We start from the raw sequence: 26571 nt of genomic DNA on the forward strand, positions 1-26571 counted from the left end.
GGAGAGGGGGCGACAGGGGGGGTGGGGGAGCCATGGGATAAGGCTCATACACCGGTTAGGCTGGACGGGCTCGAACCTCTTTTGGCGACTTATCCGCGTGCGGACGAGGCGGTCGTGCTGCGTCGGGGCTTCAGGGAGGGTTTTCGGTTGGGGTACGAGGGTCCGCGGATCGCTCGGTGGGCAGAGAACCTGAAGTCCGTGCTCCCGCACAGAGGTATCATCCGGGAGAAGCTTTTCAAGGAGGTGAAAGAAGGGAGGATGGTGGGTCCTTTTCTGGAGCCGCCCCTGCCGGACTTGATCATTTCACCAATTGGAGTGGTTCCAAAGAAGGAGCCGGGTCAATTTCGACTGATTCAACATCTATCATGGCCGGAGGGCACGTCTTTGAATGATTATATCTCGGCGGAGTTGGCGTTGGTGTCGTACTCGTCTGTGGACGTGGCGAGGAGGCTGGTGACAGCAGCTGGTCGGGGTGCGCTCATGGCAAAATGTGATGTGAAATCTGCATTTCGGTTGTTGCCGGTGCATCCGGCGGATCATCAGCAGCTGGGGATCCAGTTTGACGGCCTCATTTTCGTGGATAGAGCGCTGCCCATGGGGTGCTCGGTGTCATGTGCATTGTTTGAGAGGTTCAGCTCCTTATTGCAGTGGGCTTTTTCCTGACGCACAGGCTCTGAGGCGATGACGCACTACCTGGACGAATTCTTCCTGGTGGGTCGGCCCGGTTCGACGGACTGCCAGCGGCAGCTGGACAGTTTTACAGACTTGATGGGTTACCTGGGGGTTCCTTTGGCGCTGGAGAAGACTCAAGGTCCCAGCAAGGTGCTGTCATTCCTCGGTATAGAGCTCGACTCGGCGGCCATGGAAGCACGCCTACCGGAGGATAAGCGAGCGGTGATGATGAACTTGGTGAGTGGCATGTTGGCCAGGCGGAAGGTGAAGGTGCGGGAGGTGCAGGTGTTGCTGGGACATTTGAACTTTGCGTGCCGTGTTGTGTGGGCGGGACGGACGTTTTGTTGTCGGCTGGGGCTGGCATTGTCCGGTCTGACGTTGCCCACACCATCACGTACGCCTGTCGCAGGGTTTGAGAGAGGACTTGAGCATGTGGCTGGCTTTTCTGGGGCATTTTAATGGAGTTCCAATGGCGCCCCCGGAGGACTGGGAGTGGGATGTCACGATGTCCTCGGAAGCGGCGGGAGTCGGCGGCTTCGGTCTGTACTGGGCAGGGAGATGGTGCGCGGAGCAATGGCCGGCTACTTGGCAGGCGGGGGGAAGGAGTATCCCGTTCCTGGAGCTTTTCCCGTTGGTGGTGGCAGTGACTGTTTGGGCGCAGGAGTTGGCGCACAGGCGTGTCTTGTTCAGGGTGGACAATATGTCGGTGGTCCAGGTGGTGAATCGACAGTCCACGAGGGAGCCACAGGTGCTGAAGTTGATGCGTGTTTTCGTCTTGAAGTGCTTGGTGCATGACATTTTGTTTCAAGCTCAGCATTTACCGGAGGTGGACAATGACATTGCGGATGCTTTGTCTCGTTCACAGTGGCAGAGGTTCCATGGGCTAGCCACGGAGGCGGCTGCAGTCAAGACGAAGGTGCTGGAGGAGCTTTGGTTGGTGGGAGAGCGCGGGTCGTTCAGTTGGTGAAGGCGTCTCTGGCGGCGTCCACGTGGAAGACTTATGAGCAGGCTTGGCTGGAGTTTCTACGTTTTGGAGCGGTAAGGCAGCATGGCAAGTGGCGGTGGGAGGAACAGGTGGTGCGGTCCATGCTTGGTTTGATGGACAAGTGGCTGGCGGGGGTAACGATTGCGGGGAAGTTGGCAGGGGTGGCGTTCATGGGGAAGCTCTGGTGGGGTTATGCGCCTTCGGCGGGAGAGTTGGGGGGGCGGCTTTTGGAGGGTTGGGAGAGAGATAAGGGGGCGCGGGTGCGGCGGCGACTTCCTATTACGGAAGTGATGCTGGAAGGCTTGGTGCGCCGCCTGCCGGGGGTGTGCAGGGATCAGGCGGAGACGGTGCTGTTTTCCACGCTGATGTTGTGGATGTTTTTGGAGCGTTCCGGATGTCGGAGATGGTGGGGTTGCTGGGACGGCCGGGTGTGAAGTGGGGGGAGGTAGATTTGCGCGGCCGGGAGGTGGCGCTGCGTCTGCGACGGTCAAAGACGGATCAGCGTGGAGAGGGTACTTGGGTGGTACTGGGTCCTGGGGGGTCAGAGGCGGAATGTCCAGCGGGGTGGGGGAGACGACTGGCGGACGGGCAGGTACAGGACGGTGCGGAGGTTTTTGGCCGGGGAGAGGCCGGTCGGGTGATGGCGGCCCAGCTGCTGTGGGTCCTGCGGCACGCCCTACAGGCTATGGGTGAGGACCAGAAGGAATTCGGGACACATTCCTTCCGCATTGGGACGGCAACGGAGGCGGCACGAAAGGGTTGGGGTAAAGAGGAGATCAAAAGACTGGGACGCTGGAAATCGGACTGTTATAGGACGTACGTCAGGATGCGGGAGGTAGGAGTGGAGTGAGGTTGACATGCTTGGCCCATTGCTTACATATGTATCTTTGCAGGTGCGGTGGTGGGGTCTACTGCGGCAGCAATGAGCATTTACGTGGTGGGCCATTCCTTTTTTTAAGAGAGCAGAAAGAGCCGAATGGGAGAAACACAGGAACCTCAATTTGGAGTTGGACGAACAGTTGTTTAGGTGTCATTGGAGGGGAAAAGGGGGCATGCGTTGGCACGAGTTGGTGCCGGTTTTAAACAATGTTGTGCGGGGGGCGGGGGGGCGGGGGGGAGTCTGTCCGGATGTGGTAGTCATCCATTTGGGTGAAAATGACTTGGTGCAGTGTAAGGGACTGGCACTTGTGAAACAAATGAAGAGGGATTTGCTGGAAATTCAGAGGCAGTGGGCGGGGTGTTATGTCATTTGGTCGGAATTCATTCCCAGACGATGCTGGAGAGGGGCAGAGAGGCCAGCGGCTATTGACAGGACAAGGAGGAAAATTAACAGGGAGATGAGGGCTTTCTGTGAGAAAGAAGGTTTGGGTAGGATGGAGCACCCGGAGCTGAGGTATGGGGCGGTATATTTTTTCAGTGAAGACGGCGTGCATTTGTCACGATATGGGATGGAGCTCTATATTGTGCAGCTGAAGGAGGCAGTAGATCAGGCCGTTGGGGTGCGCAGGTATCCAAAGGCGCAGGGGCTCTAGGGGGGGTCGAAAGTCGTAGGTGGGCTTTTGAGTGGCGCTTTTTCCTAGTTAAAGGGGGGGGGTAGGATAGGAGGAATGAGTTTTCCTGGACAGAGGGGGAGGGAGTGTACATATGGCAAGTGTTTAAACAGTTGAGGCAGGCGTTTGGGTAGTTGGTACTTATGCTTATGTTGTTGGCGGGGGAACTTTTTAGGGGTGGGTGTGGGGGTTTGGTCAGGTATGTGTATATTTAGTTAGGTCTAGTTTTGTACGGCAAAGGCCAAGGATGTGGTATTGTGTTAAGATGCACCTGTTCCCAATAAAGCGGCCTTTATCACACCTTAATTTGTCTCTGGTCGGTCTTTGCCCTCCCAGTCTCCCGATGGGCCCCAATAGGCCAGACTATTCAAACTTTACTAAATTGATTGTCCACAGTTTTTTGACAAAATATTCATATTTTTTACAAAGCCACTAGAATTCCTTCTAAGCTGTAAAAGCATGCCATGATTGCAACTTTACAAGTCTATATACTTAGGTGGTGAAAAGCTAAATCTAGTGCTTCTCACAAACATTATGAATTCACAATAAAATTATAAAAAATTATTAAGACAAAAATGAGGGATTCGATTGATCATGAATGTAAGTTTACAACCTGACTTAACTGTATTACACCAGCCAAAAACTCATGGAGAGATCTCCAGCAGGCGTAAACGCTTCCACGTCTGCAAAGGTCCCCATCAAGAGTTCTCAGCACCTGTAAATCCCACACAAAGTTTAGGAAAATTGGGAATCCTTGACGAGGTTAGCTTTAAAAGACTGATCCTGCACAAACATGTGTTTTCACAAACTCTTTGCATTCCCTTTCCCACCCTATAATCTTTAGGAATTTTACTCCAGACAAGGAACGAACTAAGTTAATTCTCAGGGTGGGAAGAGGATTGAATCACATCCAGATTTGGTGGGGTGTGGATAAGATGTTTCTCCACAGGGAAAAATATTTTCACTGTTGAAGGAAATAAATCCATTTGCCTGGGAGATCCTACTCCCAGTGTGAGGAGTCCTGTAATGTAAGTAACTCCACGCAACAGGAATAGGATCCCGAAAGGAATGTCTCATGACCTTCTGCAGTTTCTGCATGGAAATCTGCGCCTAGCGCGGTTTTCAAGGAGTGCATCTGTGAACATTTGTGAATTCCAGATAGTCTGAAAATTACATCCAGGTGGAAGCGGGCATCTCTGCCAATAATTTTCCCACCCTCTTTGTGCATCGGAAGATGTCTGGGGGAATTTTCTTTAACATAAACACAGCAAACCTTAATGCGCAGTCAACAATTGGTAACCTTTTCAGCGATGATGTCTCACAAATTCAATACAGTCCATAACGAGATTAAGAACAGATCAATATATGGCGAAGTGCACCTACAATATCCCGAAAATCAAAGCTTTGAGCTCTGACGTGTATAAATGACTTTTGCTTCTGCAGCACCATCCACTTAAGGATGCCGGCGCTGTGTGTCTGGTTGCATCCCTGATTGTCTTTGAGTGAGGGCCATTAGAAGTTAAAATGAGATCCCTCTGGCACACAGCACTTATGCTCCACTGCACGTGGCTCACTCAGTGGCCTTCAGCCAAATGCTGGTTTCTTTTACAGTAAATTGAAAATGGCCTACTGCATTTTCTGAATGACTGTATTAGGAGTCGTTTTATAAAGTCTTTCTCTGAAGTGGAATGAACAGGCGACATCTTTGTTTCGTAAGCCAATGACATGATGTTATTTTTGTAATGGTTATCCTAATGCCTGTCTGATATTACTATTTAATTGACCATGTGTATTTTTATTACTTTTGTATTGTTTTGCATCGTGTGTTCATGTGATTTTAATTATGGGCATCGTTTTATAGATTTTCTGTTTCGTAATAAGCCAAAGTTGATGGGGCAGATCTACGAGGAAGTGCTGCAGCGTGGCACTGCAAGCCTTTTGGCTGCGCCATGCTGCGGCACTTCCGAAGCACAGGGATGCGACATATTTACAAGAATATGTCGCATCTCTGTTCTTCCCCCTGCGTTGGAGCATAAACTGCAGCCATGCGCTGGTGCGGGCTCCCTTGCACCATGGCGCAAGGATGCCTGTGTCATGGGGAGATTGTTTTTTGTGCAAGAAGGGGCACCTTCCTGTACAAAAACAATCACAACAGGCATTTTCTTCTTTCAATGTGTGCTGTAGAATGCAGCACACATTTAAAGAGGAAAACACGAGGAGAAATAAAAACATTTCTCCTTGTTGCGCCACGCTACGCCACCTTTAGGGTGGTGTAGCATTCAGGCACATCTCCAGATTTACGATTTCTCGTAAATCTGGAGATGTCTGGTTCCATGGGTGTTGCGTGGGAACACCCACAACAACACCCATGGAACACCCCTACAATGCAAAACGCTGCGTGTAAAGGGGCCGTATTTACAAGGAGTGGAAAAGTCACGCAGGGTGGCTTTTTCTCTCCTTGTAAATATGGAGGAGCCCCTGCGCCACTGGTACGTCATGAAAAGTTACGTACTGGTGGCGCAAGGGGGCTTGTAAATCTGCCCCCCTGAGTTTAAGTAATTGTTTAGGAGTGGTTCAGCTCAGTGGTTTGAAAATGTGGGAGGTGGACAGTCCAGTTACTTGGGAAATGGTTTGAAAGATCCCTCAGAGGCTGTAAGAGCTGAGTAACAATGTCATGTTAATGATTTTTGGTCTCTGAGCAAGATTTATCTTGGGGTTCCTGTCCGGAGCGACTTTGAATTTCATCACATATTTTCTGCTAGATCAAGTCTGCATTATGCCAAAAATTACAGAATTAGACTTAAAACTTGCACACAAAATCTGAAATATGTCTTGCCCAGATGTCCAAAACTCCTTAAACTGAAACTGGGCACAGGGACTGGAACAGAGGTAGAGGCAAGCAGATAGAATTTCTGATAGAGAAATCAACAAAGGTGAGACTGGGTGAGAGAATTACCACTTTGCTAGGGGACCTTTGAAATGTGGGACCGTGGACAATTGCTCACTTTGCTTGTGCCTTACACGTTTCTGCTGATCAGCATGAAAGTTTACCACAGGTCGTGGAATGGAGTCTGCTTGATGATAGTCTGGCACAAGCTGTGTACGATGAAAAGTGTAATGGTTTGCAGAGGATGTTGGAGATGTAAGAGTCATTGGGTCAACACTGGGAGACAAATGCACTATTTTTTCCTGCAAAGCATCACAGCCACAAAAGTTGCTTTGTGTGACAGGGAGAAAGCAGGACAAAGCCACAGTAAAAAAAAGTGTAATGGCCAGAATTTGGTGCTGAGACACCTGCCAGTAATTTTAATTCCAACCTCCTTGTATCACCATGCCAAAGTCCAACAAACGTGTTGGCCAAAGATTGTGTACCACTGTGTCACAATGTACAAGCCTGTCTCAATAATTTACACATATATACAAAGGAGCTGAAGGGGGGTAAAGAACAGGTGGCCCCCCACTTACAGAATTATAACCAAAAATGGACCTGTTCTATAGGAGAATAAAGTGTTCGGAGATCCCACCATAAGTATAAGGTCAATAATTTACTCGCCAATCCATCAATAGAACATGTTAAAACAAACGCTTTCCATCCACCCGCATAACCTGTATAGACCGGTAAATCATGGCTCGCCAGCACCTGCAGGAACTGCAATCAACACATTCACATAACAAGATGCCAAGCAATGGGCAAGCCAATTAAATGAGACACCAACCAAATGCTCTTGGCAATATCCCTGGCCACACCGATAAAACTCAATAACTTATTAATCTAGGCATTGTAAACAGTAACAGAACTATGAACACACTACTGTCATGACACGTAGACCAAACCAGATTATTCACTACGCCAGAACCCTCAAAAACAGGGTAAGATGGAACCTGGACCCCAATGGTTCCTTAGGGCTATGCTAATGGCAGGATGCACACAATATAAATATGTCTGACATAACATGACATAACAAGCATTTGCAATGCAATAGGTCTCACATTTGTCAGAGTTAGAGCTATTGGCGTTGTAAATGACAATGTCTTTTATCTATGTGTTTTGGTTTGGAGTGTTGGGGAAGTATGAACAAAGACACAGTGGCAGCACTATCTAGAGGACTTAGAATGAGGAATTACCACTGGTACCAGAGAAGAAGCTAGCAGCACCGTCTACAGGACTTAGAATGAGTAATTGCTGACAGGACCAGAGTGGCAAGTAGCAGCACTGTCTACAGGACTTAGAATGAGGAATTACCACTAGGACCAGAGAAGCAGCTAGCAGCACTGACCAGAACACTAAGAAAAAGGAATTACAACTGTGACAGGAGAAGCAGCTATCAGTTCTGTCTAGAGGACTAAGAATGAGGAATTACCACTGTGATCAGAGACACAGTTGCAGCACCACCTAGAGGACTAAGAATGGTTTACTACCACTGAGAACAGAGACACAGCTAGCAGCGCTGTTTAGAGGTCTTAGAATGAGGCATTACCAACAGGGCCCAGAGAAGCAGCTAGACCTAATGAATAACAGAAAAGCTCACCCTAAGACCAAAAATCCAGCTGCCAAGACTTAGACCACTGGCAGACAGTGGACTAAAGAGGTGGGGGAGCAACAGGCAGGAGCAAGAAGAGGAGGCAGGGAGATACCCTCCTCTGCAGTTAGTACATAATGCAGCGGCTCGCTCCATCAGGGGGCTCTCCAGATGTGAGCCATCACCCCGACTTGACTCACAGTAAATGTACCCATCTGTAGCACTTTACTTTTTAGTCAAATTTTTGGCACCCACAGACCGGCCACATGAATGTTCCTGGTTTGCTGTCTGCTGATGGTAAACCCCAGAAAGAGCTCCAGGGTCAAGGGTCAAATCACCTGCACCCCTCCCCCTTCCGCACCCTTAATATGCCTACATGTAGAAGCATTACACAGCTTTCTCTATGTACACTGCTGGATGCTGCCACTCCCTCCCTCCCTTAGCACTGAAATGTATTATTTGGGAATACGGGAAAGTCACAAAACTAGGGGGCTTATTTACTATAAGCCTTGTGCACTGCTGGAACCTCACTTTCAGTGACATTCCGGTGGCACACAGTGCTTAGCCATATCTACAAGGCCATGCTTAGCCACCCTGCATAGCATTTCAGGCCTTGTAGATATGGAGTGAGGCACTTCAGCACAAGTTGCTGGGTTGCCTCATGCTAAGATGGGTAGGCGTGCCATGTGTGTTACGCTGGGAATCAGAGGCGCAACTAGAGCCAAATTTCGGGGGGGGGGCTAAGAAAAAATTTCGGGGGGGGGGGCTGAACCTTTAATCAGTAGGTAGAGTGGGGCTGCAGGGGCTCTTAGAAGGGGTGAAACAACTGCAAGGCCTAATTAACATTCAAATGGTCTTTTAAAGACCTGTTAAACGTTCGGGTGCGGCTCTGTGTGTGCCTGGGATCTGTCTCATCCCGGGCTGCCACACACGAGGGGGGGGGGAGGGGAGGTGGTTGGCTGAAGCCCGGTGAGTTCAATGGGTGTTGCGCGCCTGCTGGGAATGCATTAAAAGCCTACGACTCACCAGGGGAGGTGTAGGGGAGGCATAACGAGGAAAAATAACATTATTTCTCCTCGTTTTTTCCTTTCAGCAGCACACATAGAAAGAGGAATACACCTCCAATGATTATTTTTATGCAGGACGGCGACGCTTCCTGCTCAAAAACAATCATGCCAACAGCACAGACACCCTTGCACCATGGTGGAAGGGTGCCTGCGTAGATGCACAGCTGCTAATTGTGCACCGCGCTGACTGAAAGGACAGGAATTCACTGTATTGTGTAACTACAGTGCATTCACGCCCTTTCAAATTGGCGTAGGGCAGTGCAGCAAAATAACTTGCAGCGTTGCCTTATGCCAATTCTTTGTAAATATGCCCTCAGGTTGATTTACCGCGTGCATATCACAATACTGAGGACAAAAACTTGTACCACCAAAGTATCTTAGCCTGTTAAAATATCACGAAGGCGAGTACACACTGTATGTAGTGTGAAAATGCACTGTTCGAAACTCCGCACCAAGGTACAAGGAAGGTCCGCGGAAGTGTAGTTAAGAATAATACATAGATACTTATCAAGATGTACTCACCGTCATGCTATTTTTTAGGTGGTCGAGGTTCTGGCCACACTATTTTATAAAATCACAAAATTTGAAATTCGATATTTGGGTGAGGGATATACCTGTTCGACCAACATTTTTGGGGGCATTGGATGTCTTACTCTATATTGAGGGTTTTTTCTCATTATTTTTTTAGACTTATTCTGCTTGGTGTGTTACCAAGGCAATGCCACAAAGTGTTTTTGCAAGCAAGCGCATCACAAAAACAAATATCGTGATACAGCACAACCATCGTGCGTTTCTGCTGCCGCCGCCTGACGAAGTAGTTCCCACCTCTGCACTGCATAAACCATATGATGCATAACAAGGTGGTGTCAATTTAAATGGTTTCTAGTTCAAATGGAACACAAGTTATTAAAAAGCGCGCGTGGCATGTTTCCAAGAAGCAATTTGCCTTCTTGCGCACTGCGCAGTGACCCTATTCCGAATCTGCATGTATTGAGAAGGCACGTGCCAGGAAACCTGAGAGCCGTTCAGAGCACGGATGGTGTTCCCTGGATTGATGGGAAAACGCCCCTTGCCACCCCGCCCGGGGACTCCTCTCGGCACAGGTCGCGGTGTCTTCTTTCTCACCGCAGTCATCCTCTGCCTTGGCACACACGACCCGCTTTCACAACTGGCACCTGAAGCATGTCTTGCTATTAGCCCACTTAACCCTTCCACCCGCCGCACCCGGAGCCCTTGGAGCCACTGCCCTTTGGAACACGTCCATCTCGCACAAACATATTTAACTCCTGCCACAGACAATCCTTCTCAGGTCAGACTCAGAGACAACTTTTTACTTCAATCACAGCAGATCTTTCTCGTCTGTGGAACGCACTTATCCTAGGGCCCCTGGACCCCGGCACACACGACCTCACTCCTACGGCTTTACACCAGCTCCATGGCGCTGCGCGGCTGCACTTCTCACCCTGGCACATACAGAAACACCCGTGGCGCACTGCACTTCTCACCCTAGCGCGCACTCTTGTATACCCCTGGCACATACAGAAACACCCGTGGCGCACTGCACTTCTCACCCTAGAGTGCACTCTTGTATACCCCTGGCACATACAGAAACACCCGTGGCGCACTGCACTTCTCACCCTAGAGTGCACTCTTGTATACCCCTGGCACATACAGAAACACCCGTGGCGCTCTGCACTTCTCACCCTAGAGTGCACTCTTGTATACCCCTGGCACATACAGAAACACCCGTGGCGCACTGCACTTCTCACCCTAGAGTGCACTCTTGTATACCCCTGGCACATACAGAAACACCCGTGGCGCACTGCACTTCTCACCCTAGAGTGCACTCTTGTATACCCCTGGCACATACAGAAACACCCGTGGCGCACTGCACTTCTCACCCTAGAGTGCACTCTTGTATACCCCTGGCACATACAGAAACACCCGTGGCGCACTGCACTTCTCACCCTAGAGTGCACTCTGGTATACCCCTGGCACATACAGAAACACCCGTGGCGCACTGCACTTCTCACCCTAGAGTGCACTCTTGTATACCCCTGGCACATACAGAAACACCCGTGGCGCTCTGCACTTCTCACCCTAGAGTGCACTCTGGTATACCCCTGGCACATACAGAAACACCCGTGGCGCTCTGCACTTCTCACCCTAGAGTGCACTCTTGTATACCCCTGGCACATACAGAAACACCCGTGGCGCTCTGCACTTCTCACCCTAGAGTGCACTCTGGTATACCCCTGGCACATACAGAAACACCCGTGGCGCACTGCACTTCTCACCCTAGAATGCACTCTGGTATACCCCTAACCTAGTACATACAGAAACACCTGTGGCGCCCTGCACTTCTCACCCTAGAGTGCACTCTGGTATACCCCTGGCACATACAGAAACACCCGTGGCGCTCTGCACTTCTCACCCTAGAGTGCACTCTGGTATACCCCTGGCACATACAGAAACACCCGTGGCGCTCTGCACTTCTCACCCTAGAGTGCACTCTTGTATACCCCTGGCACATACAGAAACACCCGTGGCGCTCTGCACTTCTCACCCTAGAGTGCACTCTGGTATACCCCTGGCACATACAGAAACACCCGTGGCGCTCTGCACTTCTCACCCTAGAGTGCACTCTTGTATACCCCTGGCACATACAGAAACACCCGTGGCGCTCTGCACTTCTCACCCTAGAGTGCACTCTGGTATACCCCTGGCACATACAGAAACACCCGTGGCGCACTGCACTTCTCACCCTAGAATGCACTCTGGTATACCCCTAACCTAGTACATACAGAAACACCTGTGGCGCACTGCACTTCTCACCCTAGAGTGCACTCTTGTATACCCCTGGCACATACAGAAACACCCGTGGCGCACTGCACTTCTCACCCTAGCGTGCACTCTGCTATACCCTGAGCACATACAGAAACACCTGTGGCGCACTGCACTTCTCACCCTAGAGTGCACTCTGGTATACCCCTGGCACATACAGAAACACCCGTGGCGCACTGCACTTCTCACCCTAGAGTGCACTCTGGTATACCCCTGGCACATACAGAAACACCCGTGGCGCACTGCACTTCTCACCCTAGAGTGCACTCTTGTATACCCCTGGCACATACAGAAACACCCGTGGCGCACTGCACTTCTCACCCTAGAATGCACTCTGGTATACCCCTAACCTAGTACATACAGAAACACCTGTGGCGCACTGCACTTCTCACCCTAGAGTGCACTCTTGTATACCCCTGGCACATACAGAAACACCCGTGGCGCGCTGCACTTCTCACCCTAGAGTGCACTCTGGTATACCCCTGGCACATACAGAAACACCCGTGGCGCACTGCACTTCTCACCCTAGCGCGCACTCTGCTATACCCTGAGCACATACAGAAACACCCGTGGCGCACTGCACTTCTCACCCTAGAGTGCACTCTTGTATACCCCTGGCACATACAGAAACACCCGTGGCGCTCTGCACTTCTCACCCTAGAGTGCACTCTGGTATACCCCTGGCACATACAGAAACACCCGTGGCGCACTGCACTTCTCACCCTAGAATGCACTCTGGTATACCCCTAACCTAGTACATACAGAAACACCTGTGGCGCACTGCACTTCTCACCCTAGAGTGCACTCTTGTATACCCCTGGCAGATACAGAAACACCCGTGGCGCACTGCACTTCTCACCCTAGCGTGCACTCTGCTATACCCTGAGCACATACAGAAACACCCGTGGCGCACTGCACTTCTCACCCTAGAGTGCACTCTGGTATACCCCTGGCACATACAGAAACACCCGTGGCGCACTGCACTTCTCACCCTAGAGTGCACTCTGGTATACCCCTGGCACATACAGAAACACCCGTGGCGCACTGCACTTCTCACCCTAGAGTGCACTCTTGTATACCCCTGGCACATACAGAAACACCCGTGGCGCACTGCACTTCTCACCCTAGAATGCACTCTGGTATACCCCTAACCTAGTACATACAGAAACACCTGTGGCGCACTGCACTTCTCACCCTAGAGTGCACTCTTGTATACCCCTGGCACATACAGAAACACCCGTGGCGCGCTGCACTTCTCACCCTAGAGTGCACTCTGGTATACCCCTGGCACATACAGAAACACCCGTGGCGCACTGCACTTCTCACCCTAGCGTGCACTCTGCTATACCCTGAGCACATACAGAAACACCCGTGGCGCACTGCACTTCTCACCCTAGAGTGCACTCTTGTATACCCCTGGCACATACAGAAACACCCGTGGCGCTCTGCACTTCTCACCCTAGAGCGCACTCTGGTATACCCCTAGCACATACAGAAACACCCATGGAGCACTGCACTTCTCACCCTAGAGCGCGCTCTGGTATACCCCTGGCACATACAGAAACACCCGTGGCGCACTGCACTTCTCACCCTAGCGTGCACTCTGCTATACCCTGAGCACATACAGAAACACCCGTGGCGCACTGCACTTCTCACCCTAGAGTGCACTCTTGAATACCCCTGGCACATACAGAAACACCCGTGGCGCACTGCACTTCTCACCCTAGAGTGCACTCTGGTATACCCCTGGCACATACAGAAACACCCGTGGCGCACTGCACTTCTCACCCTAGAGTGCACTCTTGTATACCCCTGGCACATACAGAAACACCCGTGGCGCACTGCACTTCTCACCCTAGAATGCACTCTGGTATACCCCTAACCTAGTACATACAGAAACACCTGTGGCGCACTGCACTTCTCACCCTAGAGTGCACTCTTGTATACCCCTGGCACATACAGAAACACCCGTGGCGCGCTGCACTTCTCACCCTAGAGTGCACTCTGGTATACCCCTGGCACATACAGAAACACACGTGGCGCACTGCACTTCTCACCCTAGCGTGCACTCTGCTATACCCTGAGCACATACAGAAACACCCATGGCGCACTGCACTTCTCACCCTAGAGTGCACTCTGGTATACCCCTGGCACATACAGAAACACCCGTGGCGCACTGCACTTCTCACCCTAGAGTGCACTCTGGTATACCCCTGGCACATACAGAAACACCCGTTGCGCACTGCACTTCTCACCCTAGAGTGCACTCTGGTATACCCCTGGCACATACAGAAACACCCGTGGCGCACTGCACTTCTCACCCTAGAATGCACTCTGGTATACCCCTAACCTAGTACATACAGAAACACCTGTGGCGCACTGCACTTCTCACCCTAGAGTGCACTCTTGTATACCCCTGGCACATACAGAAACACCCGTGGCGCACTGCACTTCTTACCCTAGAGTGCACTCTGGTATACCCCTGGCACATACAGAAACACCCGTGGCGCACTGCACTTCTCACCCTAGAGTGCACTCTTGTATACCCCTGGCACATACAGAAACACCCGTGGCGCACTGCACTTCTCACCCTAGAGTGCACTCTTGTATACCCCTGGCACATACAGAAACACCCGTGGCGCACTGCACTTCCCACCCTAGCGCGCACTCTGCTATACCCTGAGCACATACAGAAACACCCGTGGCGCACTGCACTTCTCACCCTAGAGTGCACTCTTGTATACCCCTGGCACATACAGAAACACCCGTGGCGCACTGCACTTCTCACCCTAGCGTGCACTCTGCTATACCCTGAGCACATACAGAAACACCCGTGGCGCACTGCACTTCTCACCCTGGAGTGCACTCTTGTATACCCCTGGCACATACAGAAACACCCGTGGCGCATTGCACTTCTCACCCTAGAGTGCACTCTGGTATACCCCTGGCACATACAGAAACACCCGTGGCGCACTGCACTTCTCACCCTAGAATGCACTCTGGTATACCCCTAACCTAGTACATACAGAAACACCTGTGGCGCACTGCACTTCTCACCCTAGAGTGCACTCTTGTATACCCCTGGCACATACAGAAACACCCGTGGCGCACTGCACTTCTCACCCTAGAGTGCACTCTTGTATACCCCTGGCACATACAGAAACACCCGTGGCGCACTGCACTTCTCACCCTAGAGTGCACTCTTGTATACCCCTGGCACATACAGAAACACCCGTGGCGCACTGCACTTCTCACCCTAGAGTGCACTCTGGTATACCCCTGGCACATACAGAAACACCCGTGGCGCACTGCACTTCTCACCCTAGAGTGCACTCTTGTATACCCCTGGCACATACAGAAACACCCGTGGCGCACTGCACTTCTCACCCTAGAGTGCACTCTTGTATACCCCTGGCACATACAGAAACACCCGTGGCGCACTGCACTTCTCACCCTAGCGCGCGCTCTGCTATACCCCTACCACATACAGAAACACCCGTGGCGCACTGCACTTATCACCCTAGCGCGCGCTCTGGTATACCCCTAGCACATACAGAAACACCGGTGACGCACTGCACTTCTCACCCTAGCGTGCGTTCTGGTATACCCTTGGCACATACAGAAACACTTGCGGTGCACTGCACTTCCCACCCTAGAGCGCACTCTGGTATACCCCTAGCTCATACAGAAACACCTGTGGCGCACTGCACTTCTTACCCTAGCGCGCACTCTGGTATACCCCTGGCACATACAGAAACACCTGTGGCGCACTGCCCTTCTCACCCTAGTGCGCACTCTGGTATACCCCTAGCTCATACAGAAACACCTGTGGCGCACTGCACTTCTTACCCTAGCGCGCACTCTGGTATACCCCTGGCACATACAGAAACACCTGTGGCGCACTGCCCTTCTCACCCTAGTGCGCACTCTGGTATACCCCTAGCTCATACAGAAACACCTGTGGCGCACTGCACTTCTTACCCTAGCGCGCACTCTGGTATACCCCTGGCACATACAGAAACACCCGTGGCGCACTGCACTTCTCACCCTAGAGTGCACTCTGGTAAACCCCTGGCACATACAAAAACACTTGTGGAGCACTGCACTTCTTACCCTAGCGCGCACTCTGGTATACCCCTAGCACATACAGAAACACCCGTGGCACACTGCACTACTCACACTAGCGCTTACTCTGGGAAACTCCTGGCAAATACAGAAACACTTGTGGAGCACTGCACTTCTCACCCTAGCGCTCACTCTGGTAAACCCCTGGCACATACAAAAACACCCGTGGCGCACTGCACTTCTCACTCTAGCGTGCACTCTGGTATACCCCTAGCACATACAGAAACACCTGTGGCGCACTACACTTCTCACCATAGAGCGCACTCTGGTATACCCCTAGCACATACAGAAACACCTGTGGCGCACTGCACTTCTCACCCTAGGGCGCACTCTGGTATACCCTTAGGACGTACAGAAACACCCGTGGCGCACTGCACTTCTCACCCTAGCGCGCACTCTAGTATACCCCTAGCACATACAGAAACACCAGTGGCCCACTGCACTTCTCACCCTATCGCGCACTCTGGTATACCCCTAGCACATACAGAAACATCTGTGGCGCACTGCACTTCTCACCCTAGCACGCACTCTGGTATACCCCTGGCACATACAGAAACACCTGTGGCACACTGCACTTCTCACTCTAGCGTGCATTCTCTTATACCACTAGCACATAGGCACATTCCCAGGCGTGGCGTGCAGCACTTCTCTCCCTGGCGCCACGCTTATACCCCTAGGGCCTCATTTATGAAAAGTGACGCATTGCTGCGTGAAAACAGCGATGCGTCACTTTTGACTGCGCCCTCCTTGCGAGACCAATGATGCGTCATATTTACAGTATGATGCATCATGGCGCAAGGAGTTACAAATACGTCAGTATTTCTGACGTATCTGTATGGCGCAAAAATGACGCATTGCTGGAGTGTTTCACAAAAGTGACGCAACTCCAGCAATGTGTCCTTTCACATGGGGCAAGCCCCATGTGAAAGGGCCTGCGTCAGTCTTACGCCTGCTGTGAGGCAGGCGTAAGAAATTGACGCATTTGTGTCCTAGAAGTGGAGCAGTGAAATCTTATAGATTTCACTGCGTCACTTCTATGACCTTTTCCTGCGTCAGAATGCCCGCTTGCATACATTATACCTGGCGCAGGTATAATGTAGCGCAGGGGTATACAAAGTGACACATCGACCTAGATGCGTCACTTTGTAAATATGGTGCAACAAGGCAAATTTTTTACGCTGCTGGTGCGTCACAAAAAGTGACGCACCGGTGTCATAAAAGTGACGCACGGCCTCATAAATGAGGCCCCTAGCACATAGGCAAACTCCCAGGCAGGCGCGCAGCACTTGTTACCCTGGCGCGCGCGCCCTGATACACCGGCACATACAGTCATTATCAGATGCCGCTCACGAATCAGCAGTTCCCTGCATCTTGGCACGCTGGTACACTCAGCCCCTTTCCTCCTCCCTTCCCCTCCCTGCAGACGCTCTGAACGTTTGCGCGCACGGTGTTTTTATATCATTCGTGGCGCTGTATTTTTCACCATCTGTTTTACAGTTCTTGACAGCACGCCACTTAGAGCTCTCTCCCACTAGCCCACGCCCCTTCCCCCCCCCCTCCTCCGCCCCCCCCCCCCCCAACAGCTCATGCGGTCCATATGATTTAGAGGTAATGGAATGAGATGCACGCCTTTCTCCTTGTTCAATTATAAACATTAAATTCCTCCTGCCATTTTTTTAGCGGCGTGCAAAACTTGCTCCGCGCCCGTCTCATTGCGCTGCAACATAACAAGTCCACGAAAGGAACCAACCTTGATCCCATCAAGCTGCACAGCCTAACATCATTTGAATCAAATAAACCAAATTTATATATATATTTCTGTATTTTATTCTTTTCATTTCCTTTTCATCCATTATTCTGGTCTATTTTTTCGTGCAGCTTGATGGGATCAAGGTTGGTTCATTTCGTGGACTTGTCCATATGATTTAGACACGCTTCAATGAACTTTGAGTGTTAATTTTATCTGTAATATTTCTTCCTTTTAAATACTCTTTATAAATTACTGTATATTTTATGCCTGTGCTTTTATGGTCATTCACTTGTACCGAATATTGCTTCATGAATTGAATTGAATTGAATTGATTTAGACACGGGCACGCACGCCGCTGCAGCCACAGTGCAGAAGGCCACGCCTTTGAGCCCTGTAAGCCTATGGATTTCTGTGACATTTGGGAGTCTCGGGACCCCTTCGGAGTCCCATTCTGCAGAGACCTAACACCCTATGTTACTCCGCTGGCACCCAAGCACACGCTCACTTGTACAAGGGTCATCTTTCACCAGTGATGTGCGTTCTTGCCCGTGGGTGGCACGCGCAGGCCTCCTAACCCCAGGACTACACACCCCGGCATCTCCTTTGGCTTTCCTTTGACGCGCAACCAGTGCTCTCCCTGGGCACGCAGACCCCTAGCCTCGCCAGCTGGGCAAACACATTGCCATTCTCCCTGGTACACACACTAGCGTCTCTCCCAATAGCAAATCCAGCCACCCTCGACACACATAGGCACCTATCAAATCAGATACAACACGCGTGTCTTCCCTGGCACAAGTAGAACTCATGGCCCTTGGCATGCGCCCAGGCACATGCCGGGCATTCACTCCTCGCCCTGGGGCCACGCGCCCCTCAGTCGCCCACCCAGTGCACGTGCGCCCCTCTGTCGCTCCGCGCAAGCACGCACGCCCCATGCCCACCCTGGCACGCACGCCCTTCCGCCAGCCTCGTCCCGCACACTTCAGATGTCTGTGGCCCTCAGCTCTCTCGTGGGTTGGGCAGGCGTGGCTGGCACTGAGCTGGGGAGCCGAGGACTGAAGCAACTCGAGCTGCCCGAGTGACCATCTGACATTCCCATTAGGAGTTCTGCCCGTCACGAGCGCGCACCACCCTGCGAACGGCTCCCCTTTCAGTCCGGAGACCGTCTTTAGCAACATTTTTACGCAGAATATATCCATCAAGAGTCCTTTCCCGCCCATTAATGTGTCCAAACGGGCAAAAGATGCTACAATAAGTTCCGCGTCCCTCCTTGAGGCTAAAACACGCGGAAACTGAAGTCTCAACTTTGCCACAAAAATCCACCTGTTCATTCTCACTTTAGTTACGGAGTTTGTATAGCTGTAAAAGGAAATAAAAACCGGACGCGCCATTCCCGATAAACTTCACCGCGGGCGGTCAAAGAGCGCCACTCACTCACCATGATCGAGAAGACGAAGGCCACGATATTGATGGGGTAGGCTGGGCAAAAGCAGCTGAAAATGGTGAGGAAAAGGTAGTTGTTGGGCTGCGGGGGCTGCGGGATTTCATCGTCGACGTTGGTCTCCCGGCTGGTCTCGAGGGTCCGCTTGAGGTCCGAGTTGGAGGTGGGTTGAGACATAGAAAGGCCTGGAGGGCTGGGTGAGTGCGGTCCAAAGCGGTGCAGTCACTGAGTCCGCGCGCTGCTTGGCTGGGGCTCCGCGAGCTGCTCTGAAATCCAAGTCGGTGGCTCAGGGGAGACATTACCTCATCTCTCCTCCTCCTCGCCAGTCAGAGCAGCAGGAAGACGAGCAGAACTGGGCGCCAAGTGAGCGTGGAGAGGGGCCAGGTGGGCGCTGCGGGCTCGACGGCCAGGATGGAGCGCTGTGGGAGAGGATTGCTCCACTGGGAGTTCAGGAGATATCCAGGTGACCTATGAAAATCTGGTGGGACTGGGGCAGAAGCAGCCCACATTGGACAGAGCCCCACTGCCACTGCCCCATCCTACCAGACTTCCAAAATCACACAAATGCCAGGCATAGTGGAAGTGACATCACACGCCCTTTGAACCCTGGTTACAGTACAGTGTTCACCCCTTGTCTCACCCATTTAGTCTCAAAAGACTCATATTTGAGGCTGCGAGGTTGAGGCAGGGGTAGCAAGGGCAGTGCCAACTGTACCAATGGGCAGGCCAAAGACAGCACCAGTGACCAATGGTGAGCCCTGACTTCTGTCAGTGTGACTTGCTGCAGGACTGGTGCTACTCACCAGAAAGCCTGAGAAAGAGGAGAGCGCTGTGGGTGTCTCAGAGCTGAGACACTTTAGCGGTGGTGCTCCGTGGAACCTGGGGTTGGAGGGCTCAGTCGGCCATGTTGCCTGTGACGCCTCATGGCCTCACTTACAGCCCTGCCCAAAACAGTTCTGCCTTGGGCATTTTCCGCAGTGCCCATGGTCCTGGTGGCATCATGTTGAGCCAGGAAGAGTATTCCAGATGTGACCATTGGCCACTGGAAGGGCTCGCTTCAGCACCTAATGGAGATTAAGGTTGTGGGATTGAAGGGCTGAGGTGGAGCATAGGCTAAAGGTGGGCACATAACAATAGAACTTGTCCCTCAAGTAGTTGGAAACTGTTGGGTGGAAGGCTCCATGTTCATGGCGGCCATTCTGAAGAAGACTGTTTGGGAGAGGGGGGCAGGAAGTGACTACAAGACCTGGAGAATAGGAGTGGTTTGTTTCTGCCACTGCCTAAAACTCCAACTGGAAGCACATGGTTTGACCTTAGGAATTACCCACCTTTCAATAACACATTAATCCATTTTGGATAAAGTGATCAAGAAAGCTGTAGCACGTCAGCAGCAAGTGCTTACTGGCAACCATGATCTATATCTGGCTTTGCTGCAGTAAGAGCTGGCCGCCACCCAGTGGACGGACAACACCCTCCATTTAATGTGGCTCTGGCGGTGGGGTTGTCTTCTTAGTTGCTGCTGATCCCTGGGAGGCGTGACATGGCGGACCACGAGGCGCTGTTGTGCCTCTTCTCTGCTTGCGTAGTGTTCGAAGTGGCTGGTCCTAAATGTATTGCCTCTTTTGAGAGGCAGATCTCGATTTGCTAAGACTGTAGATTCAGTATCCTCCCCCTGCCTGTTTCATGCTGGGCGCCATGGGGTCCACCCACTCACACAAGATATGAATCCTTTCATCAAGCAGTTACTGCTAGATCCCGTGGATTGCAGTGGCATTTCCACCCAGACGCACCAGTCCATCTGAATGGCTCATCACTGGAGGGCATTCACTGGTTGGCGGATGTCCTGTCCCCTCATTGTGACCTCTCTGGCATCTCATTCACTTAAATTCAATCCATCGTAAACCACAGAAGTTCACATTTGAGTCAAGAACTCGTGAATTTTGCACACATCTCAAATCAAGAGGTAGTTCCTGTTTGTGCCCGATTCAGGGTTCAAATTCTTGTGCACAATGAGCACCCCACGAAATTTTCCGGCAATATCTTTTTGAAGTAAAACTTAAGGGAAAAAGGGACAGATTTCCGATTTGCTCACATTAGAAAAGGGCACAACATGCTTTTCCAGGGTCCGAAACTAGGGCAGGTGCGGTAATTGCGCCTTTACTAATTACCGGGATGTGCAATTACAACTTGTTTTACTGCCCAAGCTGGAATAAAGGGCCTCAAAGTTTGACTTAGGCTTTTGCTTGCAAATGGCGGAACTTGTGGAGGGGCTTGCGAGTAAACGAAATGATGTGGCGGGCGTTATTAATGAAGCAATGTGTTTGTACAACAAATGTACATATAATTAATCACAGCACAAAGAACACATTTGAACACATCAGCATTTGGTGATTTCATAGAAACGTATTTACGGCAAAAACAACGAGCACCTGATAGGCCGAAAAAATGGAGAAGGAAAGCAAAATATATGCACAGAAAGAAACTTTAAAAGCAAAGAGGGAGTGGATAGAGCAGATTGCAAAGACATTTTTACAGACAGATATTTGATCTCATTTGCACCTTCTTGGTAGTGGCAACATGTGCGGGATCGGCATTACCACACACACACATCTCGCTGCAGCATTACCTCCAGATTCAGCATGGACGACCACGGAGGCTGATTGGCTGAGGCTCTTTAGCTATACATGCTGTGCCTTGATTCAGCGATGGAGTTTACAGAGGTCTTTCTTCTCATTTGTGGATTAAATATCGCCCGCAGAAAATGTAGCAGCAAAAATACTGACTACCAAAATGTCATCAATGTAAGTATATGTAAGTATAGGTTTTCTATGCTTAACTCAACGTTAGCTAAACATATTAGATAGATCGATAGATAGATAGATAGATATATAGATATCTTCAAAGAGTTAAAAATAGGAAATCTATACTTAGCAGGTGGTCTTGTATGTATGGTATGGCAAAACATCCGGAGGTGCCGGGGACATGTGAATTCAGTTTGGATCCACTCACACAATAAATGACATGTACACAGCCATGAATAATGTACTCTAGCTGTGTCTTTATCACTGCAGCTATACCTGCTAAAACCTTTAGATCAGAAGGAGGTGTGAAGTCAGAGAATCCTATCAGAGGAGCAGACCTTAATTGACCCCGTGTCTGCATGAGGAGGGCTGAGCGGCTCAGAGCCCCTTACCACAATAAACCCTCCTCCACTAGAGGATGAAGATTTATGACGCTGCCATACAATAAAAGTCTGAACTGAAGAAGCACTTTCTTTGCTTCCTTAAATAATTCATGGGAAATAACAAGAACTATATGTTATATTTACCGCTAGAGAAACAGGAAGCTCTTCACCACCAGTAAACTACCATCCATTACAAATGGGTGGACGGAGAGGAAAAATGTGATCTGCTGTTCAAATGCTGACGGAGCTCTTACTCCGCACGCAGTGAGTGTACCTTGCAGAATTACAAAGCCAGCGGAGAAGCGAAAAAGAATAATGAAAAACATTGTGCTTATTTTTTCTGCCTAATAAAAGCCATCGGTTTAGAACGGCTGATTTCGAAGCAATGGAAGTAACTGGTTCAGGCTACATGCCTTTACAGTTCTGGGACTATCTAGAGGAAATATTTCTTTTTTGTAGGGTCGAAAGTCTGGAGCAGTGTCCACATGGTTTTTGTGCAGGAGGCAGGTTCCATCAGTCTTCTGACTCGTGCTTTACCTTTACATGATTTTGGTAAATGTATCCCCAACAGTGTGCTAAGCTGATGGATGGTATGAAGACTTTGTCAAACGTCTTTTGGGTCGACGGGCATTTTGCTAACTGCACTTCCCAATTAAACAGTGCTGCAGTTGTAGGTGGCAAAATTGCTGTTGGCAAGGTGGGAAGGAGAGCAAAAAAAGAAATCGGGAATGACCGTGGGGCAATCGCTGGCTTAGAAAGCGAGTCGTGTTTGTCCCTGTGTGAACTGTCTGCAGGTCTAAACTGGCTTGGGTGGATAGCATTCTCATGACCAGGCCATGACACTACTCACAGTTGGTGGCAGCTGATTGTAGTAGAGGGTTACAGGCCATTTGACCTGACCTCATTATTGGATTTCCATGGTACAGTAGGTAAATAACAGACATCATCATTCCCTCTGTTTGTAGGTAAGTATGCATTAGAGTTGTCGGCTACATGCAATTTTCAAATTACCAAGCCGGGTTACCCGCCAATATATGGAGGCCCTGGAGTATTAGGGTGCTCATACTTTTCATGCTAGTCAGCACCTGATTTCTAGCTCTCTCCCTTCATATGCACCTGCTCTTCTTTATTTATTCCTACCTCCCTCTAGAACTATTGGTATAGCCAAGGGTAACTGTCTCGCTGAAATACACATTCCTGGAGGAATATAAAGGAAAAGCTTTTGCTGTTGACTGACCCTGGTCCAGAAAATGTAGCAGCAAAAATATTGACTACCAAAATATCATCAATGCAAGTATATGTACAGTAAGTATAGGTTTTCTATGCTTAAGTCAACGTTAGCTAATCATATTAGATAGATCGATAGATAGATATCTTCAAAGAGTTAAGAATAGGAAATCTATACTTAGCAGGTGGTCTTGTGTGTATGGTATGGCAATACATCCGGAGGTGCCTGGGACATGTGAATTCAGTTTGGATCCACTCACACAATAAATGACATGTACACAGTCATGAATAATGTACTCTAGCTGTGTCTTTGTCACTGCAGCTATACCTGCTACAACCTTTAGATCAGAAGGAGGTGTGAAGTCATAGAATCCTCTCAGAGGAGCAGTCCTTAATGGACCCCGTGTCTGCATGAGGAGGGCTGAGCGGCTCAGAGCCCCTTACCACAATAAACCCTCCTCCACTAGAGGATGAAGATTTATGACGCTGCCATACAATAAAAGTCTGAACTGAAGAAGCACTTTCTTTGCTTCCTTAAATAATTCATAGGAAATAACAAGAAGTATATGTTATATTTACCGCTAGAGAAACAGGAAGCTCTTCACCACCAGTAAACTACCATCCATTACAAATGGGTGGGCGGAGAGGAAAAATGTGATCTGCTGTTCAAATGATGACCGAGCTCTTACTCCGCACACAGTGAGTATACCTTGCAGAATTACAAAGCCAGCGGAGAAGCGAAAAAGAATAAGGAAAAACATTGTGCTTATTTTTTCTGCCTCATAAAAGCCATCGGTTTAGAACGGCTGATGGCGAAGCAATAGAAGTAACTGATTCAGGCTACATGCCTTTACAGTTCTGGGACTATCTAGAGAAAATATTTCTCTTTTTGTAGGGTCGAAAGTCTGGAGCAGTGTCCACATGGTTTTTGTGCAGGAGGCAGGTCCCATCAGTCTTCTGACTCGTGCTTTACATGATTTTGGTAAATGTATCCCCGACAGTGTGCTAAGCTTATGGATGGTATGAAGACTTTGTCAAACGTCATTTGGGTCGACGGGCATTTTGCTAACTGCACGTCACAATTAAACAGTGCTGCAGTTGTAGGTGGCAAAATTGCTGTTGGCAAGGTGGGAAGGAGAGCAAAAAAAGAAATCGGGAATGACCGTGGGGCAATCGCTGGCTTAGAAAGCGAGTCGTGTTTGTCCCTGTGTGAACTGTCTGCAGGTCTAAACTGGCTTGGGTGGATAGCATTCTCATGACCAGGCCATGACACTACTCACAGTTGGTGGCAGCTGATTGTAGTAGTGGGTTACAGGCCATTTGACCTGACCTCATTATTGGATTTCCATGGTACAGTAGGTAAATAACAGACATCATCATTTCCTCTGTTTGTAGGTAAGTATGCATTAGAGTTGTCGGCTACATGCGATTTCCAAATTGCCAAGCCGGGTTACCCACCAATATATGGAGGCCCTGGAGTATTAGGGTGCTCATACTTTTCGTGCTAGTCAGCACCTGATTTCTAGCTCTCTCCCTTCATATGCACCTGCTCTTCTTTATTTATTCCTACCTCCCTCTAGAACTATTGGTATAGCCAAGGGTAACTGTCTCGCTGAAATACACATTCCTGGAGGAATATAAAGGAAAAGCTTTTGCTGTTGACTGACCCTGGTCCAAATAGTTCCAGTAGGTCAGAGTGTGAGCTGGCCCAGATCCATGCATTAAACAATGGCTTTAGTCTGAACAGAAGCCCGAAGCGCACCTCTTACAGTGAAGAGGGCCTGCCTACACCACCCATGTATCGAGTGGTCTGTGCGGCTGGACAGAACTGTCTGAGCTGCAAAGCACAACAATAGGCAGGCTGTTTCACTTGAAACTGGTTATCAGACATAAGAAACTTGTTTGTCTTCTGTGCAGGAGTAAGAATGAAGAAGGAACTTATGCTACTGCTGGAGCCCCAGGAATCCCCTGAAGGTGGGTTGTCCCCAGTGATTTCGTGAACCTTCCTTTCCAGTATATAAGTATCTTTATTTGATAGTTAATTAAAACTATTCAAATCTTTATAAAATCAGTGTATTCCATATATAACAGAAGAATACTCTTGTAAAACTAAAGCCTATATCAGATCTTTGAAGCTTGGATGACAAACTCTAAAAGTTAGTCAAAAGTGAGAATGCCAAGAAATGGACGCGAATCTGGGGCAAGTGGAATCACTACCGGAGTGACATATGCGAACCTCCCCTGCCTGAGCAAGAATCAGGCGATAGTGACTGATTTATACACCATACTACGGCAAGATCAGCCACACTCTACTATACCAGAGAGACAGAGAGGGGTTGAGGTAGTTGAGTTTCTTGTACAAGATCCTATGACATGTCTATGTTTCTTCTGGACTATCATTGATGTATGCTAATGCTTATCCGGTATGGTAGCGCCTACTGAATGTTTTGTGCCAAATTTTCAATAAAAACTTTTTCAAAAAAAGTTTGAATGCCAGATGTGTATTAGAAAAAGTCACAGATGTTCAAACAGATCTTGCAGCCACTCTGTCCATGAACTTGACAAAGCATGCGGAGAGCCTGCAGTCCCTACTCTAGAAATCACCTCCTGACATAGGGTAATGTTCAGTTCTTGAAATGATGGCTTAAGCCAGAATCGTCTTTCCCATTCAAAACCAGAACAGACGCGCAGTACGTGGGCCAATGATTCCTTCCAGTATGGGAAGAGCAGCAGGCGACTCCTGCCCGTGTGAATTTCCATCTTTGGGCTATTTCCCCTTCATCAAATAGGCCTACCTGTAATCTTAGGAACCTTAGTTTTGACAAAGAGAGAATCAGGTAGGATTGAAGGTTCAACTCACCATATGTCACTACTACAAACAAGCTATGAGACTTAGCTTGTAGTATGAGAATGTCTTTTTATGCTTACTAGCTTTTGATAAGTCTCCATAAGAGACCTTTGAATGAGTCGTATGAAATATTCAGAGCCCAAGAGAGGGTCTTTTGTAGATTGTTCATAGTCTTACAAATGACCACTTGTCAGGGTGAAGAGGACAAATTAGACATCTCTTGGCCAATGTGAAATCTGAAGCAAAACTAGCGTCTCCGATTCGATAACTGTATGCAGGCAGTTAGCGCCTGGATGACAAGGAACTGCTTGTAGCCTAATTCAGAGAAAACAGAAGTCATCCTATTTGGTTTCCACTTCCT

The 26571-nt window shown here is 49.6% G+C and overlaps 1 protein-coding gene across 1 annotated transcript in view; it reads right to left on the reverse strand.

Annotated features, from left to right (window-relative positions):
* TMEM233 (transmembrane protein 233) overlaps positions 1–19223 on the reverse strand; it is a 200576-nt gene extending 181353 nt beyond the window's left edge. Inside the window, exon 1 of the mRNA XM_086942882.1 lies at positions 18949–19223. Coding sequence (XP_086799008.1) covers positions 18949–19128 — 180 coding nt within the window. The 5' untranslated portion in view covers positions 19129–19223. The remainder of the gene's footprint in view (positions 1–18948) is intronic.
* Positions 19224–26571: the final 7348 nt, after the last annotated feature.

This window comes from Lissotriton vulgaris, chromosome 11 (genome assembly GCF_964263255.1).
Source record: "Lissotriton vulgaris chromosome 11, aLisVul1.2, whole genome shotgun sequence".
Lineage (NCBI taxonomy): Eukaryota > Metazoa > Chordata > Amphibia > Caudata > Salamandridae > Lissotriton > Lissotriton vulgaris.